General features: G+C 46.3%; 3 protein-coding genes across 3 annotated transcripts; 1 reads left to right on the top strand and 2 right to left on the bottom strand.

The window, feature by feature from the left end:
• Positions 1-1,519: 1,519 nt before the first annotated feature.
• MLH3 (mutL homolog 3) lies at positions 1,520-5,705 on the bottom strand. The gene has a single exon (XM_064423822.1). The coding sequence runs from the start codon at positions 5,644-5,646 to the stop codon at positions 2,311-2,313; it is 3,336 nt and encodes a 1,111-aa protein (XP_064279892.1). The 5' UTR covers positions 5,647-5,705; the 3' UTR covers positions 1,520-2,310.
• A 1,192-nt stretch (positions 5,706-6,897) lies between these two features.
• ACYP1 (acylphosphatase 1) lies at positions 6,898-8,067 on the bottom strand. The gene is made up of 2 exons (XM_064423828.1): positions 7,909-8,067; positions 6,898-7,536 (listed from the first exon to the last, which is right to left on the bottom strand). The coding sequence occupies exons 1-2, from the start codon at positions 7,990-7,992 to the stop codon at positions 7,321-7,323; spliced, it is 300 nt and encodes a 99-aa protein (XP_064279898.1). The 5' UTR covers positions 7,993-8,067; the 3' UTR covers positions 6,898-7,320.
• On the top strand, positions 7,979-11,736 carry ZC2HC1C (zinc finger C2HC-type containing 1C). Its single transcript, XM_064423823.1, has 3 exons — positions 7,979-8,496; positions 8,985-10,215; positions 10,888-11,736. The coding sequence occupies exons 2-3, from the start codon at positions 8,992-8,994 to the stop codon at positions 11,152-11,154; spliced, it is 1,491 nt and encodes a 496-aa protein (XP_064279893.1). The 5' UTR covers positions 7,979-8,496; positions 8,985-8,991; the 3' UTR covers positions 11,155-11,736.
• The last annotated feature ends 1,322 nt before the right edge of the window (positions 11,737-13,058 follow it).

The raw sequence follows: 13,058 nt of genomic DNA, 5'->3' as shown, positions 1-13,058 counted from the left end.
TTCCTGTTTTTTCTTGAAGGAAAAATCCTTATTCAAGATATATATTGTTCAGAAAGTTAGGATTTACTTGCTCCACGACCGGTGAGACTTCAGACTTGGCAGAGGTACTATTAATATGATTCTTCTGACAAGTGCCATCAGAAAAGGTGGTGAGGATAGTAATGTATACACTTCATGCAGGCAAATGCCATACAATGAATACTTGAGCATTCATTTTCACTTGCCTCAGATCACGAAGATATACCAGTGTAATGACACAGCACAATGTAAGGAATAAAAATTGCCAATATAGCTGGCGTAACAACAAAGACCAGGTTGAGCTAGGATAGTTTCCTACTACAAATGCATTGTTCAGAAAGGCATCCAATGGTGAAAGGAAGTTTGATGAATTTTCCTGTAGCAATCAGTTTAATCAGTATGAAGATGCCTGTGTCTGGCCTACAAAATCTAACATCTCTGTTGAGCATGTGGCTTGTGGCTGGAAAAGATGACAGATGGCCACTGCTGCCATGAAAAGGAGGATATGGATTATTCTTACCTACGTCCACCTATTGCTAAGCAGTGTAACTTCCCTAGAATTGTGTATAAGATGCTATTCTTAGGGGCTATGAAATTCTAAGTCAACCATGGGGTTACTGACACTACTCTAAAAACCAAAATGAAAGCATACAAGTGAGGAAATTATTCTGCTCCTGGGTCTTAACAGCAATCCAAAACAGCACACAACATTAAGAGATGTGAATGCTGTGTTAGGACACAGTTATGTTTATTCCTATGGCTGAAAGGAACAAACATCCTTTGCTTCAAAAACATGAAAGAATGTGTTTGTTGAACTTTGAAAACCTAAGACCTATAGGATCTAGCCACAGTCCAAACACCTCGTGAAGATTTGGGAGGTCCAGCTCTTAAGCTAAGTAAAGAATAAAATCAGACATGTTGCCAAAGAACTGGCAGAGTTTAGAAAGACTGGCACCACTGACACAACAGAGAGTAACAGAGAGTTAATGCTAAGGCTAAGGACAGTGCCATGGGAGGTAAAAAGATGCAATACAATACATGTCTTCAAAGCCTACAGACTGTACACCATCTGAGAGCATAAGAGTACATGAGGTATTATCTCTATAAACATGAATGCACTATCCAACATTTTGGATAGAAGGTCATTTCTACATCTCAGGGCTTTGGCTGGTTACTAAAGAGTACTGTGGGCAACCAAACTGGTATACCACAGAAAGTAAAATGTTAGTGAAGGAGTGTATATTTGCGCTTGCAAGTAATTTTGCTTAATAAAAACTTGCATCAAATTTTCTTCAATGGAACACAATAGATATGAAAAGCTTTTGGCATCAATTATTATACATAAAGGGGAATAGCTCACTAACTGAAACACCTACTGCACCAGTGTTCCTGTGACTGGTGACAACCAAGGAAGTAACAGACAAAAATGGAACAAACCAAAGGGCATGACAATTGATTAGACAAATTTTTTACATGACAACTAGAAAGAAGTCCAAACAACTTTTTCAAAACAATTTATGTAGTAGAAAATAAAATCTACACCAAGAATGGCTGCATCTTCACTCATAAAATCTGCCTATAGACAGAATGAACAACAATAAGAACACAGATATATCCCTTGAAGAGAAAATTACCAAAGACAGTACTAGACAGACAAACTAGATCAGGAATATACAGAAAGTCAAAACCCAACAGACAGATCTGTGAAGAGTCATAAACACTGTGCCCCTGAAAAAAATAATACAATGCAGGGTTCTTTCACTAGTGGAAAAGGTCCACCATCAAAACAGCAACAATGCTGTACAACATCTGCTACAAAGTGTGAAAGAACAGCCTGCCTTCTAAAACCCATGGAGACTACACATTCTCAATGAAGTTAGATTTTGTATTCATCTTTCAAGGGTCGCTTTAAATTCTGTATGCAGTTTGAAAAAAGATCATTTTAATATAAGGTTCTCTTTAACAACACATTCTTAGAAACATAACTGTTTAGGACAAAATGGTAAAAAACACGGTACTTTTCTGGTACATTTTATATGTGACAACAGTTATATATAACTGTCATCACAGAGAATGTCATGATACCCAGTGAAAACTAGGCAGCTATCTGTAATTGTCATGATGCTGACATTTATTTTTATCATTTTATTCAAAATGATCTTTTAATAGCTTTACTGTTAATGCTTCACTGTCTCCATAGTTCCCAACACTTTCTTGTTTTCCATGCAGCTGTTTGCCATAAGGTAGTGACTAATTCAGTAAAAGCTCTCAGGTGCTGCCAGCAAGATTATTTCATGCACCTAGAACAGTTTTCCTCATCCCATTTTTACAACCACCACCCGTCTTACCATTCTCTGAAACAACATTCACAGCCATTGTTGTTATATCTTGAATGCAGGCAGTTTGAAATCCTTCACTAGGAGGAGTGCCGTAGGTGCTGAGTCCAGTTGCTGTATTGATGTACACTGTCTTACCCGACAAAGCATCAAAATCTTGGAGCCAGACAGAACATGAATCATTCCTGGGATTGCCTGTGCTTGTGTTGTCAGCAGAGAATTCCAAGTTCCTTTGTAAGGTCACATGGGGAACCTCAGTATCTTTCATATTTCGTTCTGAGGATTCACCTAACGTACTTTTTTCTTTACAGATGATGTTAGTACAATCATTTTTAGCAGGCAATGATAAAACTGAAGAGACTGTGTACTCTCCTTCTATACTGCTGAGAGGTGATGAGCTGACAGGACTCTTCACAGACTCTGCTATCACACCATCTGATTGCGAGCACACGGCCTCCTTAGAAATGCTGGACTTACACTCCCTCATTTTTTCCACTGAGGGTTTATATGTTTGACAAACATTATACAAAAAATCATTATTTGAGGATTCACAATCAAAAGAATGGTTATCTTTTCTATTTGAGTCTGTTTGGCACTGTTCACCACGTTGTCCTACTTCTTTGTGATCAGTTTTCATTCTGGACAGTTTGGATGATAATGATCCTGGAGATCTTTGACAACTTGTAGTTTTGTTACTAACCAGAGAGTAATCAGACAATGTCAAAGGACTCTGACAAAGGGCTCGTTTGTCCTGTGACATTTCTCCACTGCAAAATAAAGTCTTTTCCAAGGAACCAAAACCTTGGTTAATATTATAATCTGTATCTTCTGCAGGTGGAGTTTCACAGCTGCCGAAGTTATCATGATTGCCATTCCCATTCTTTGAAAAGTCACAGTTAGTTTCTGAATTAAGAACTGGGAGACCACATTCATTTCGCTCTGACGTGGGTGTTCGTAGCGTAGACTTAACTCTCCCATAATACCTCCTGAACTTTTCTAATGATCCCAGCTGTGTGGACAAGCTCAGCTTCATAGAGGGCTGTGATCTGGGCACAGCTATCTGTCTTCTAGTGTTTTTGATAACAATTTTCTTGCGAGGAATACCTGAAGAAGTTGCCAGCGGCAATTCTGTACTGTTTGATGTTTCATAAGGTTGTTTATTGGTAGCAGTAGCCATAGCTATCTCCTCCCTCACCCCGTGTGACAAAGGTTTGTTCTCATGACCAGCAGTCTTGCATACTTCTCTGGTAAAAGAAGCTGTGTATTCTTTATTACTATTACTGGAAATACCCTTAGCATTTGAAGACTGAATCACAACATTCACTTTGTGGTCAGAAATATCCTTGGCACTGACAGGGCCAGGCCTACACTGTGTGTTTACAGCAAGATTTGTTTCTGTTTGTTCACAGCCCTGTGGGGACTCATTCTGCATAACACTTTTTATGAGGTCTGTAAGGCACAGCTTTAAGGGTATTGAACTAACAGCGCCTCTTCTGGAATCACCTATCACTTCAGCTGTTCCCCTGTTTCTTCTTGCATTACACAGTCTCATTAATGAACTTCCAGAGACAGTTTCAGGTCCCACTGCTGTTTCAGGGGGGTCTTCTCTCTCAAGCAGTGACTGAATAACATCCTTATTTAGGACAAGAACCTTATTGCTTTCCTGCATTACTTGACCTTGCCGGCTGCCCACATCTTTTATATTATTCTCTGCACAATCCCCTAGGTCACCACAACCATCTATTTCTCTTATTTCTGATCTGGCCCCTCCACTGAAAGAGGAACAAAGATGTTCTGAAGGTTTCAGACAAATATCAGATACTTTTTGGGAACTGCTAGTGTGTTTTGGCTCCTGTTCTGAGGTATTTGATTTAATTAAATCAGAACCTGTGTCATCTTTGCTTGGCAATGGAATCTCTGCTTTATTGTTTCTACATGGATCAGATGATTCAGCAGTGTTCTGAACTGGAGCATTTTTAGTTTCCTGTACATTTTTACTTGATTCTATAAGACCTGAACTTTTTTTCCTAGTGATGGATTTCCTCTTGACATCTTTTGATTGCAAGCTACGTATTTCATAAGAATCCACAATTTCATTACATGCTTTCTTAAAACTTTCTTGGATGCTCTTCTCATCAAGAATTGAAGGCTTCAGAACTGGAGCATTATGCAAACAAAAGTCATTATTTTCATTAAATTCTCTGATGTCCTCACTACTGGGTTCAATAAATAAATGCTCTCGTTTCAAGAATATTTTCACTCCTTCCTCTATGCAAGTTAGAAGAACATCCCAGTTCTGGAACTCAATCAGAGTCTTTGCAGGTTCCAGGCACACATCATAGTCACTGTAAGCACAGGTTACATTGAGAATAAAGATCCCATACAGCTCTGGCCCACAGCGATGGCGACCGGGACTTGAATTAGCCTGTCGGCTTGCAGGGACACTCCTTGCCTTGCAAATCACGCTTTCTTTTCTTAATAAAAAATCAATTAGTTTATGTAGTCTTGTCTTTAAAACAAGCCTCCTATTCACATACAAGAACTGCATATTCTTATTGTAATGTCCCTCAGTACTGATAAAACCACTTATCTCAAATCCCCCAGACTTGTGGTTTATTTCTCGCAGCTTCTGGGATCTGCCCAGTCCATAAATTTGACAAAACCGAGAGTATACGTCTCTTGTCTTAGGGAGCTGAAGCACCATAGAACAAGAAACATCGTTTCTTAAAGAAAGAGAAACAGAAGGATGCATTAGCGAAACAGCCTCTACCTTCTGTCTCACTCTCTCAATTTCCAGCACAGGATCCAGGCACTTTCTCCTCACTGGTAACTGATGGAACAGATTGCACACGGTGACTGTGGTTCCGCCACTTGGTCTGTTCAATTCAGCCTCACACACTTCCAGCGCCTGCCCATTGTGAAACAGTTTCATAAATGTTTTTGCTGTCCTGCTGGTCTTAGATGAGATTTCCACTACACTGGCCATGTTGACTATACTTGCCAAAGCCTCTCCTCTGAAGCCATAGAAAGTCAGGTTCTCCAAGTCTCTCACGGAGCTGCACTTGCTGGTGAAGTAGCGCTTCCCAACAGCCTTTAGGTCCTCCTTCCCCATCCCAGAGCCATTGTCCACCACCTGGATCTTAAAAGCTTCCAAATCCACCCTGACAGCTACACATGTTGCTTTGGCATCGATGCTGTTGAGGACAAGCTCCTCGACACAGTGTCCGAGTGAGTTGACAGTGACTCCGGAACGCAACCTGGCTCGCACATCTTCCACCAAACGTTTGATCATGTCAAAATCTGACAGATGAGAACCACCAGAAACTGCAGGGAGCTCACTGCTCCATGTCCCTTAAAACACAGAGAGACAAGGGGGGAAAATTAAATAAATACAAATTAAAGACATGAAAAGACTTTTGATTTATTTCATTCGCCCTTATAAATACACATTTCTTAGCTTTCTTGGCATTCAGAGGCTTTTTCTGTGATTACTTTCATGCTCATGCTCTGACTACACATTGTCAGTGCCTTCAGGGTAGATGGCCAGATCCTGAGCCTCAGCTCCTTACTAACAACACGCTGTGTTCTCAAACTTAGCATATCCAAATCACACTCCTACCGTGTGAGGCAAAACTCAAAGGACCTGCAAACCACAGGTTTTTTTCAATTTTGCAATTTTCATCAGAATTATAGAGTAAATATCACCAAGAACCGGGCAGAGAGCTGCTTTTCTCCTGTTTTTACATCCCCACAAAAAATTGACAGTCCTGGTCAAACAGCATCTGCTGCTACATATCCAGGAAAGGAGAAAAGCAGGCTTGGCAATGGGTGTCAGGCACAAAGAGCAAGCTGTTTATGCGAAAGAGAACCCACTGTTTTCAAGTCCTTGGCGCTCACTGGTTTCCTAGCGGCATTCAAGGGGCCTGCTAGCCGTGCCCGAAGATCCGGTGCCGCCGCTGTGACAGGTCGCGCGAGGCTCCCTGGCGCCGGGGCTGAGGAGGGCAGCGCGGACCCACCGCACGCTCTCCGTGCCCTCCCCTCACAGCCGGAGCGCTCTCTGCTTCCCCTTCCCGGCCGCACTGGGCCCCTCAGCGCGCACCGGGCCCCTCAGCGCGCACCGGGCCCCTCAGCGCCCACCGGGCCCCTCAGCGCCCACCGGGCCCCTCAGCGCGCACCGGGCCCCTCAGCGCCCACCGCACCGGGCCCCTCAGCGCGCACCGGGCCCCTCAGCGCCCACCGGGCCGGGCCGGCACCGCAACGGCCGCGGCGCGAGACCGCCGGGGCCGGGCCGCCGGCGCGCGCGCAGCCGCGAGCGGGCGGGGCCCGGCTAAGAGCACGCCGGGAGTTGTAGTTCCCACCCGACCGGGCCCAGAGGCCGGGAAAGGCGGGAGCTCGGCCCGGCTGCGGGAAGCACGGCTCCCCCCGGCCATCCCGCACAGCGGCACCGAGCGGGGAGGGACAGGGGCAGCTTTGGCAACAAGATCCCGCTCCGAGGCCGTCATCCACTCAGCCCCTCCATCTGACATCCATTCCACACAGGAGGCGAAATCCAAGCAATTTTACTCTACAGAAAATATGAAGTTCTGGGATAAAATAAATTGTTTCTGAGACATTTAGTGCACAGAAATAGTGTTTTTAATGATGTTTTCTAGCGGCATTGACCCTGTGATTTCCTTCACATCCACACTCCACCAGTTTCAGACTTATGTACAATTCCCAAAACCACATACACTTGTAAACAGAGGTTCTGGCCCTGAACAGCCCCTTTACCAGAGACAACATAGCTCTTCCTCTACCCGCTGGAATTCTGTGAAAAGCTGAGCATCTAACTAACAAAACAATAAATTAGAAATCTAATAAAATAAACTTCTCTAGAGCGGAACACTGGCTGACTGAATGAGTGAGGAAGAGAGGCAATGTTCCGCGAGGGCAGCTCATGCTCCAGACTGCTTCTTCCGGGACAAAGTCACCTCAAAATCTGGAATTCCTTGTGCTCCAGCGCCTCGATCTTCTTCTCGTTGCTGAACTCTGCTCGGCTGATACGGGACTGGGGACTTCCTATCTTCCTGAGCCATTCCTGCAGCTCCTGCACCCTGGCAGCTGGACCCTGGATTTGCCCTTGAACAGTGCCGTGGCTGGTGTTTTGGACCCAGCCAACAAGCCCCAGTCTCTTAGCCTCTCCCTGAGAAGACAATGCAGAGCAAAATCAGGTTAGTCCAAACTGTAAGAGAGCAACAGAACAACATTCACATAGAGGAGCCAATTTTGTTGGCAAGACACAGCCCCCCCAAAGAAGTTCCTGTGGCTCAGGGCAACGGGAAAGCAGCAGAGGATTCACTCGACTATTCAATATTCTTTCACGCGAAAAAGTGGGGCTGAAACTCTCTCTTCGGTCATGCTTACATAACCTGCCCGGGCTGCCAGCAGCACGGCGATGCCGGCCCCCTTCAGCGGCAGCGGCAGCAGCCGGAGCCCAGCCCCCGGCCGCGGCACGGCACGGCCCTGCCCGCCCGGCTCGGCCCCGCCAAGGCGCCGCAGGGACCGCGGCACGCACCTGGGTGTACTTGCGGAAGAACACGCCTTGCACCTTGCCGTACACCTCGTAGTCCACGGACAGCAAGCCCTCGCCGTCCGCCATGGCGGCACCGCCTCCCGCTCCTGCGCCCGCTGCGCCTGCGCCGCGCGGCGGCCGCCGGGGGCGTGGCCTGCCTCCCGCGGCCAATGAAGAGCCGCAGCGGGGTCGGTCCCTCATTGGCCGCCTCACGAATAATGCACACCCGACCGCCTCATGAATAATGCACACCCGACCCCTCACGAAGAGTACATCTCGGACCGCCTCATGAATAATGCATCAGGGCCGCCCACGGGCGCCGCGCTCGTGCCGCGGTGGAACGGGCGCGCGGCCGGGAGCGATCCAGGGGCGCGCGCCGGCTGGAGCGGCGCCGGTCTCCCGGCAACAGCCGCCGGCAGCGCCGGGACGGCGCGGCGGACACAGCCTCCGGGCGGGCAGAGCTCCGCGCCGGGGCCCCGGGAGCCGCGGGCAGCGGCAGCAGGGTCGGGTCTCTCGGGCCGTAAGCGCAGCGTGTGGAGACGCAGCTTGCCGAGGAGGGAGGCCGGCGGAGCGCCGGGCGCGGCCCCGCAGGTAACCCCGCTCGCCCCGCGGCGTGAGCGCCCGACACACCTCGGGGGATGTGGTGGAGCGAGCCACAGGAAGATTGTGCCGAGCTTGGTGGGACTCCTGCATGTCAGATGTGTGTGACAGAGTGGTGAATCACATTGCCAGAACTGAAGGGACACGTTGTGGGAAACTGCCTGGGGACTATACAATTCCTCTGTCATTGCAGTATATTTCCGCTGCTACCATGGTAAGGCAGGGCTCAGCCAGAAAGAGAGATAAATGTATCTTATTTCTGGCTACATAAACAGTTGGGACAAGAAGAGGCAGCATGGAAGCTCCCTAGATAAAAGGAATGTAGATATATAGAAAGCAGAAAAGCTACCAAACCTTTACTAATACTTATTATAACCTCTGTCTGCAGCGTCCATGCATAAACTGTTAGGAGAAGATTTGTCCAGTTTGGATAAAATTATTTGTAATGGCTTTGCTTCTAACCTCAGGCTCTTTCTCAGGCACTGAATGGATTTTTTTCCACCGGTGGCTCCTGTGGTGGCAGCTACTAAGTTTTCTCCTGGTTCCCAGCTGAAATACCAGAAGGACAACTTTCAGCATGGACTCATAATTGACAAAGAGGAAAGTTTAAAAGATCTCTATGCACAGAAGAACCAAAGATATTCTTATTCTATGTCTGCAGAAAGTACTCAGGACAAGCCCAGGCCTGGAGGCTTCTGGTCAGGTGGACTAGAGAGCAAGTATCTCATCAGCCAGACCTGTACTCTGTCAGCTAAATCATTAGGCAGACATAAAGAAGGAGTGGACCGTGCATATCCCCTGCAACCAATTTCTCACCACAAGAGTGCAAGAGATCCACTGCTCAGCACTGGAAGTTCCCCCCACATGCAGGAAGCTCCAAATAGTAGATCAAGCTCAATAAGCAAAGAGATGGCTCTAGCAGGGAGATCTCAGTTAGCTGCAGTGCTCTGCCCTTGGACACGAGAGCCTGAACCATCAGCTGCCCATCTACACAGGAGAGAGCTGGCCTACATCCTAAAGCTGGAGGCAGATAGAAGGAACCTAGAAGAGGCAATTCAAAAGAAAAAGGCCCTTCTTGGAGAGAAGCTAAAGAGGACAGAGGAGACACTCAGGAGGATTCAAAGAGAGAAGGAGCTTATCAAAGTAGGGGAGAAAAGTGAAGTGGAGAGGACATACGAGCAAAAGGCCACAAGGCACCTTGAAGGGAAAACTTTCAGAGCTGCAGACACGCCAGGTGTTGGGATCTTCAGCGGGGCACAGTCTGCAGAGGACACCATTCCCAAGTCTGGCACCACTCCCCATCCCCAAGAGCTGGCTGTGGGGAAACTCAAGGAGTGGCTGGTGGCCGCAAAACACAACAAAACAAACAGCAAAACACAAGACAACATACCCATGGAGCATTTAGCTTCTGGTTCAAAACTGGTCCCAAAGCAGAGCCTTTCTCTCTCTGCCCTCTCAGACCAAGATTCTGATGACCACCCTTCTGCAGAGCTGCCACACATGGAGGCTGCTGGTGCTGTGGAGCAGGAGGGCTTTGGACAGTGCAGCTTCTGCAGACGTAAGTTTCTCTGCACAAGGCTTGAGAAACACATGAGTATCTGTAGCAAGAACCAAGACTCCAAGAGGAAAGTGTTCGACTCTAGCAAGGCCAGGGCTAGGGGAACAGAACTGGAACAGTATCAGCAGCAGAAGAGCTCAAGGAGTCCTCAGGTAATGTGCAGTCCCTTTGCCTCCCTGGATCCACATCTACTGTTCACACTCCTTCCACTTCAACCTCTGACTGAGATGCAAGCACCTTCCCACGTACATGGGGCCAAGGGATACAATACAGCTATTGCCTCAGAAAGGTTCTTCCCAAATGGATTAATAGATCCATTTAAAATCTCATAGATGGAGGCAGGAGTCCTGACTTGGCTTTATAATCTGTTAAGGGTGCACTACTGGAGAAAGCTCAGTTCCTTGCCATAGTTAGGATGCAGACTGGATCTGCTGCAGTAAAACTCTGTGACATCAAGGGCTGCAGGGAGCTGACTGAAAATCCAGATAATAGTAGAGTCTGTTAAAATAAAGGCAGTGGAAACATGCAGCTCTGTTCCTGCAAAGGAGATGTAGCAACCCTCTTTAGTTCCTTGGCCCTACTGCTTGCTTTTCTGGTTATCCTCAAGCTCTTTCTAAATACTGATGTTTCCATCAGTATTTCCTTTACATCCTCCTTTGTGCTGGTCTTTCGGATTCCCTTTGTGGGACTCAGCCTCTCAGGCTGGGTTTTACATCACCAGGGAATGCACAGGGACAGGAGACATGGGTTGGGCTCTGAGCGTAAGTTTGAGAATGGAGGCTGATGGTGGTCCCAGTTGCCCTGACTGCCTTTCCCTTCCGCAGAGTAAAACACCGCCCAGAAAGAGCAACTGGAAACAGAAGCACGAGGCTCTCATCCACATCATGGCACAGGCCCGCCAGGCGGAGCAAATCCTCGCTAAGGGGAGGAAGGTGTCTGGCCTGCCCCCACTGCCTCCCGTCGAAAATCCAGACTATGTTGCCTGCACCTACTGTGGACGCAAGTTTGCTCCCCGAGTAGCTGAGAGGCATATTCCCAAATGCAAAAACATAAGGAACAGGCCCCCACCTCCACCACAGAAGAGGCGCTGATGAGGCCGAGCCCAGCTGTATCTGCTGCTGTGATTCCCTGCCTGGTTTTTGCCAGACTCACAGTTATAGACATTTGTGTTTTCTATAGTCTCGACACTGGCTGCAAGCTTCTATGTACAGCAAGTGAACAGCTCAGGACTAATCAGCTGAAAAACAGAGCTTGTACACTTTGACCTGCACCCTAGGTTGCCCAACAAAAGATGCCACTTTCCTCAGCATAAGAAGCTCAGGATCAGAAATTCCAGGGGTTAGAAAAGCTAGCAATAGCAGGCACTTACTGTTTGGATCCTCATGTCAATTCATGTGCATAGAACAAGGATACTCTGAATCAGCCAGGCCCTTGAGGCAACAGCACAACCATCACAATCAGATCTAGTATTTTAAAAAATGGAGTTTTCTTCCTGCAGGCCAAGTTGCTAGGAACCTCTAAAAGCAAAGTTTTCACCCTTTCTTAAGTCATCTGCTTATTTCATCTTGGTTCCTGCAATGGGAGGGAATTATTACAAAAACATATCCCTTCTTTTGTTTTCTTCTTGACATGTTATTTTTCTAGATTGTGATTATTAAATGTATTAAACTAGTGCTCTTGTGTAAAAGTTATTTTAAATGGTCACAGAGTTCTGTGTTCTCACAGTAAGAATGACTACTTTGTATGAGAAAGTTGCAACAAGCGAACAAGGAATACAAAAGTTCCAGAAGCTCCTTTTGCAAGTCCTCTTGTAGCAATAGCAGCAGCTCATGGGAACCTAGAGAAAGATCTAAAGCAACTAGATTAAACTGGAATAGTCAGAAGCTGAATATGAAAAAATACTCCAGCCTTCAATGAGCGAACCTGACTCGTGAAAGAGGTTGGAGAGCTTCTGTTCTATAGATACGTGAGCAGAAGTCTCAGTCCCTTGGCAAAACATCCTGGAAAAGCATGAAGGTCCAAGAAAGGATCATTGCTGCACTGTGCCAGCCAACGATGGGTGTACAAACCTGAGAGGAAAAGCAGGCTCAAAAGAAGGGAAAATAATTTACTGTATCCAAACTGATTGGAGAAGCAAGACCAATGCTTTAACTTGAGGGTTTTGAAAACCAGGATAGCAAGAGGTAGGAAAGGGGTAAATTGAAACCTTTATGCCAGCCTCCTTGAATTCATGAAAGGAACAAGTGATTTGAACACACTAGTTAAAAAATTCAGCACCACTGCCTGTCTTCTAATATTAACTCTGTTTCCCTTGCACTACATTTTATTGACTATATTTAGTGGACCCTAAAGGTCAGCAGTGTAAATAGTGACACATGGATACACACTAAAAAGCATTTGATGCTGTAAAATAAACTCATCTGTTGGGGACTTCTCATAACTGACAGGCAAATGGCTAACACTGAGATTGAAAAGATTGAAACTGTAGATTAAATAAAAGTTATTAAAATTAAATCACCAGACTTCATTGTTACCTGTTTTCGAGCCAAGGTAGGCAGTTCACCCCTCTTTGCTATTGTTTCAGTATCCAGAGTCCCTGATAACTGGTTTAAAACTTAGTAACATGTCAGATGAAGTATCAGGGTCAGCACAGAGATTTAGGGTGCTGCTTTGCTATCATGGTTAGTTACCCTGTCACTACTCAAGCTGTGTTATTCATGACAGCTCAGCTTCCTTTTGCTCCTGCAGTACAATCCCCCTCTCAGAGACATGCTGCATTTTCAGCATCCAAATCTCTAGTGAATTTTAAATCTTTAACTCTCCTCTGCCTGTCAAGATATTTCACAATTTAATAAAATTTCTGATAAAAGTGACAGGCTTTTAAGTACAGTGTGCAGGAAAGTTGGCTGAGCAGGTGGTGTCGGGCAGGTTCTCCCTTCTGTAGGCCTCAATGATCAATGAAGATATTCTGAGAAAAACAGGTACTCCTTCCCTT

This window comes from Passer domesticus, chromosome 6 (assembly GCF_036417665.1).
Source record: "Passer domesticus isolate bPasDom1 chromosome 6, bPasDom1.hap1, whole genome shotgun sequence".
Classification (NCBI taxonomy): domain Eukaryota; kingdom Metazoa; phylum Chordata; class Aves; order Passeriformes; family Passeridae; genus Passer; species Passer domesticus.
This window is presented reverse-complemented; position numbering and strand designations above follow the sequence as displayed.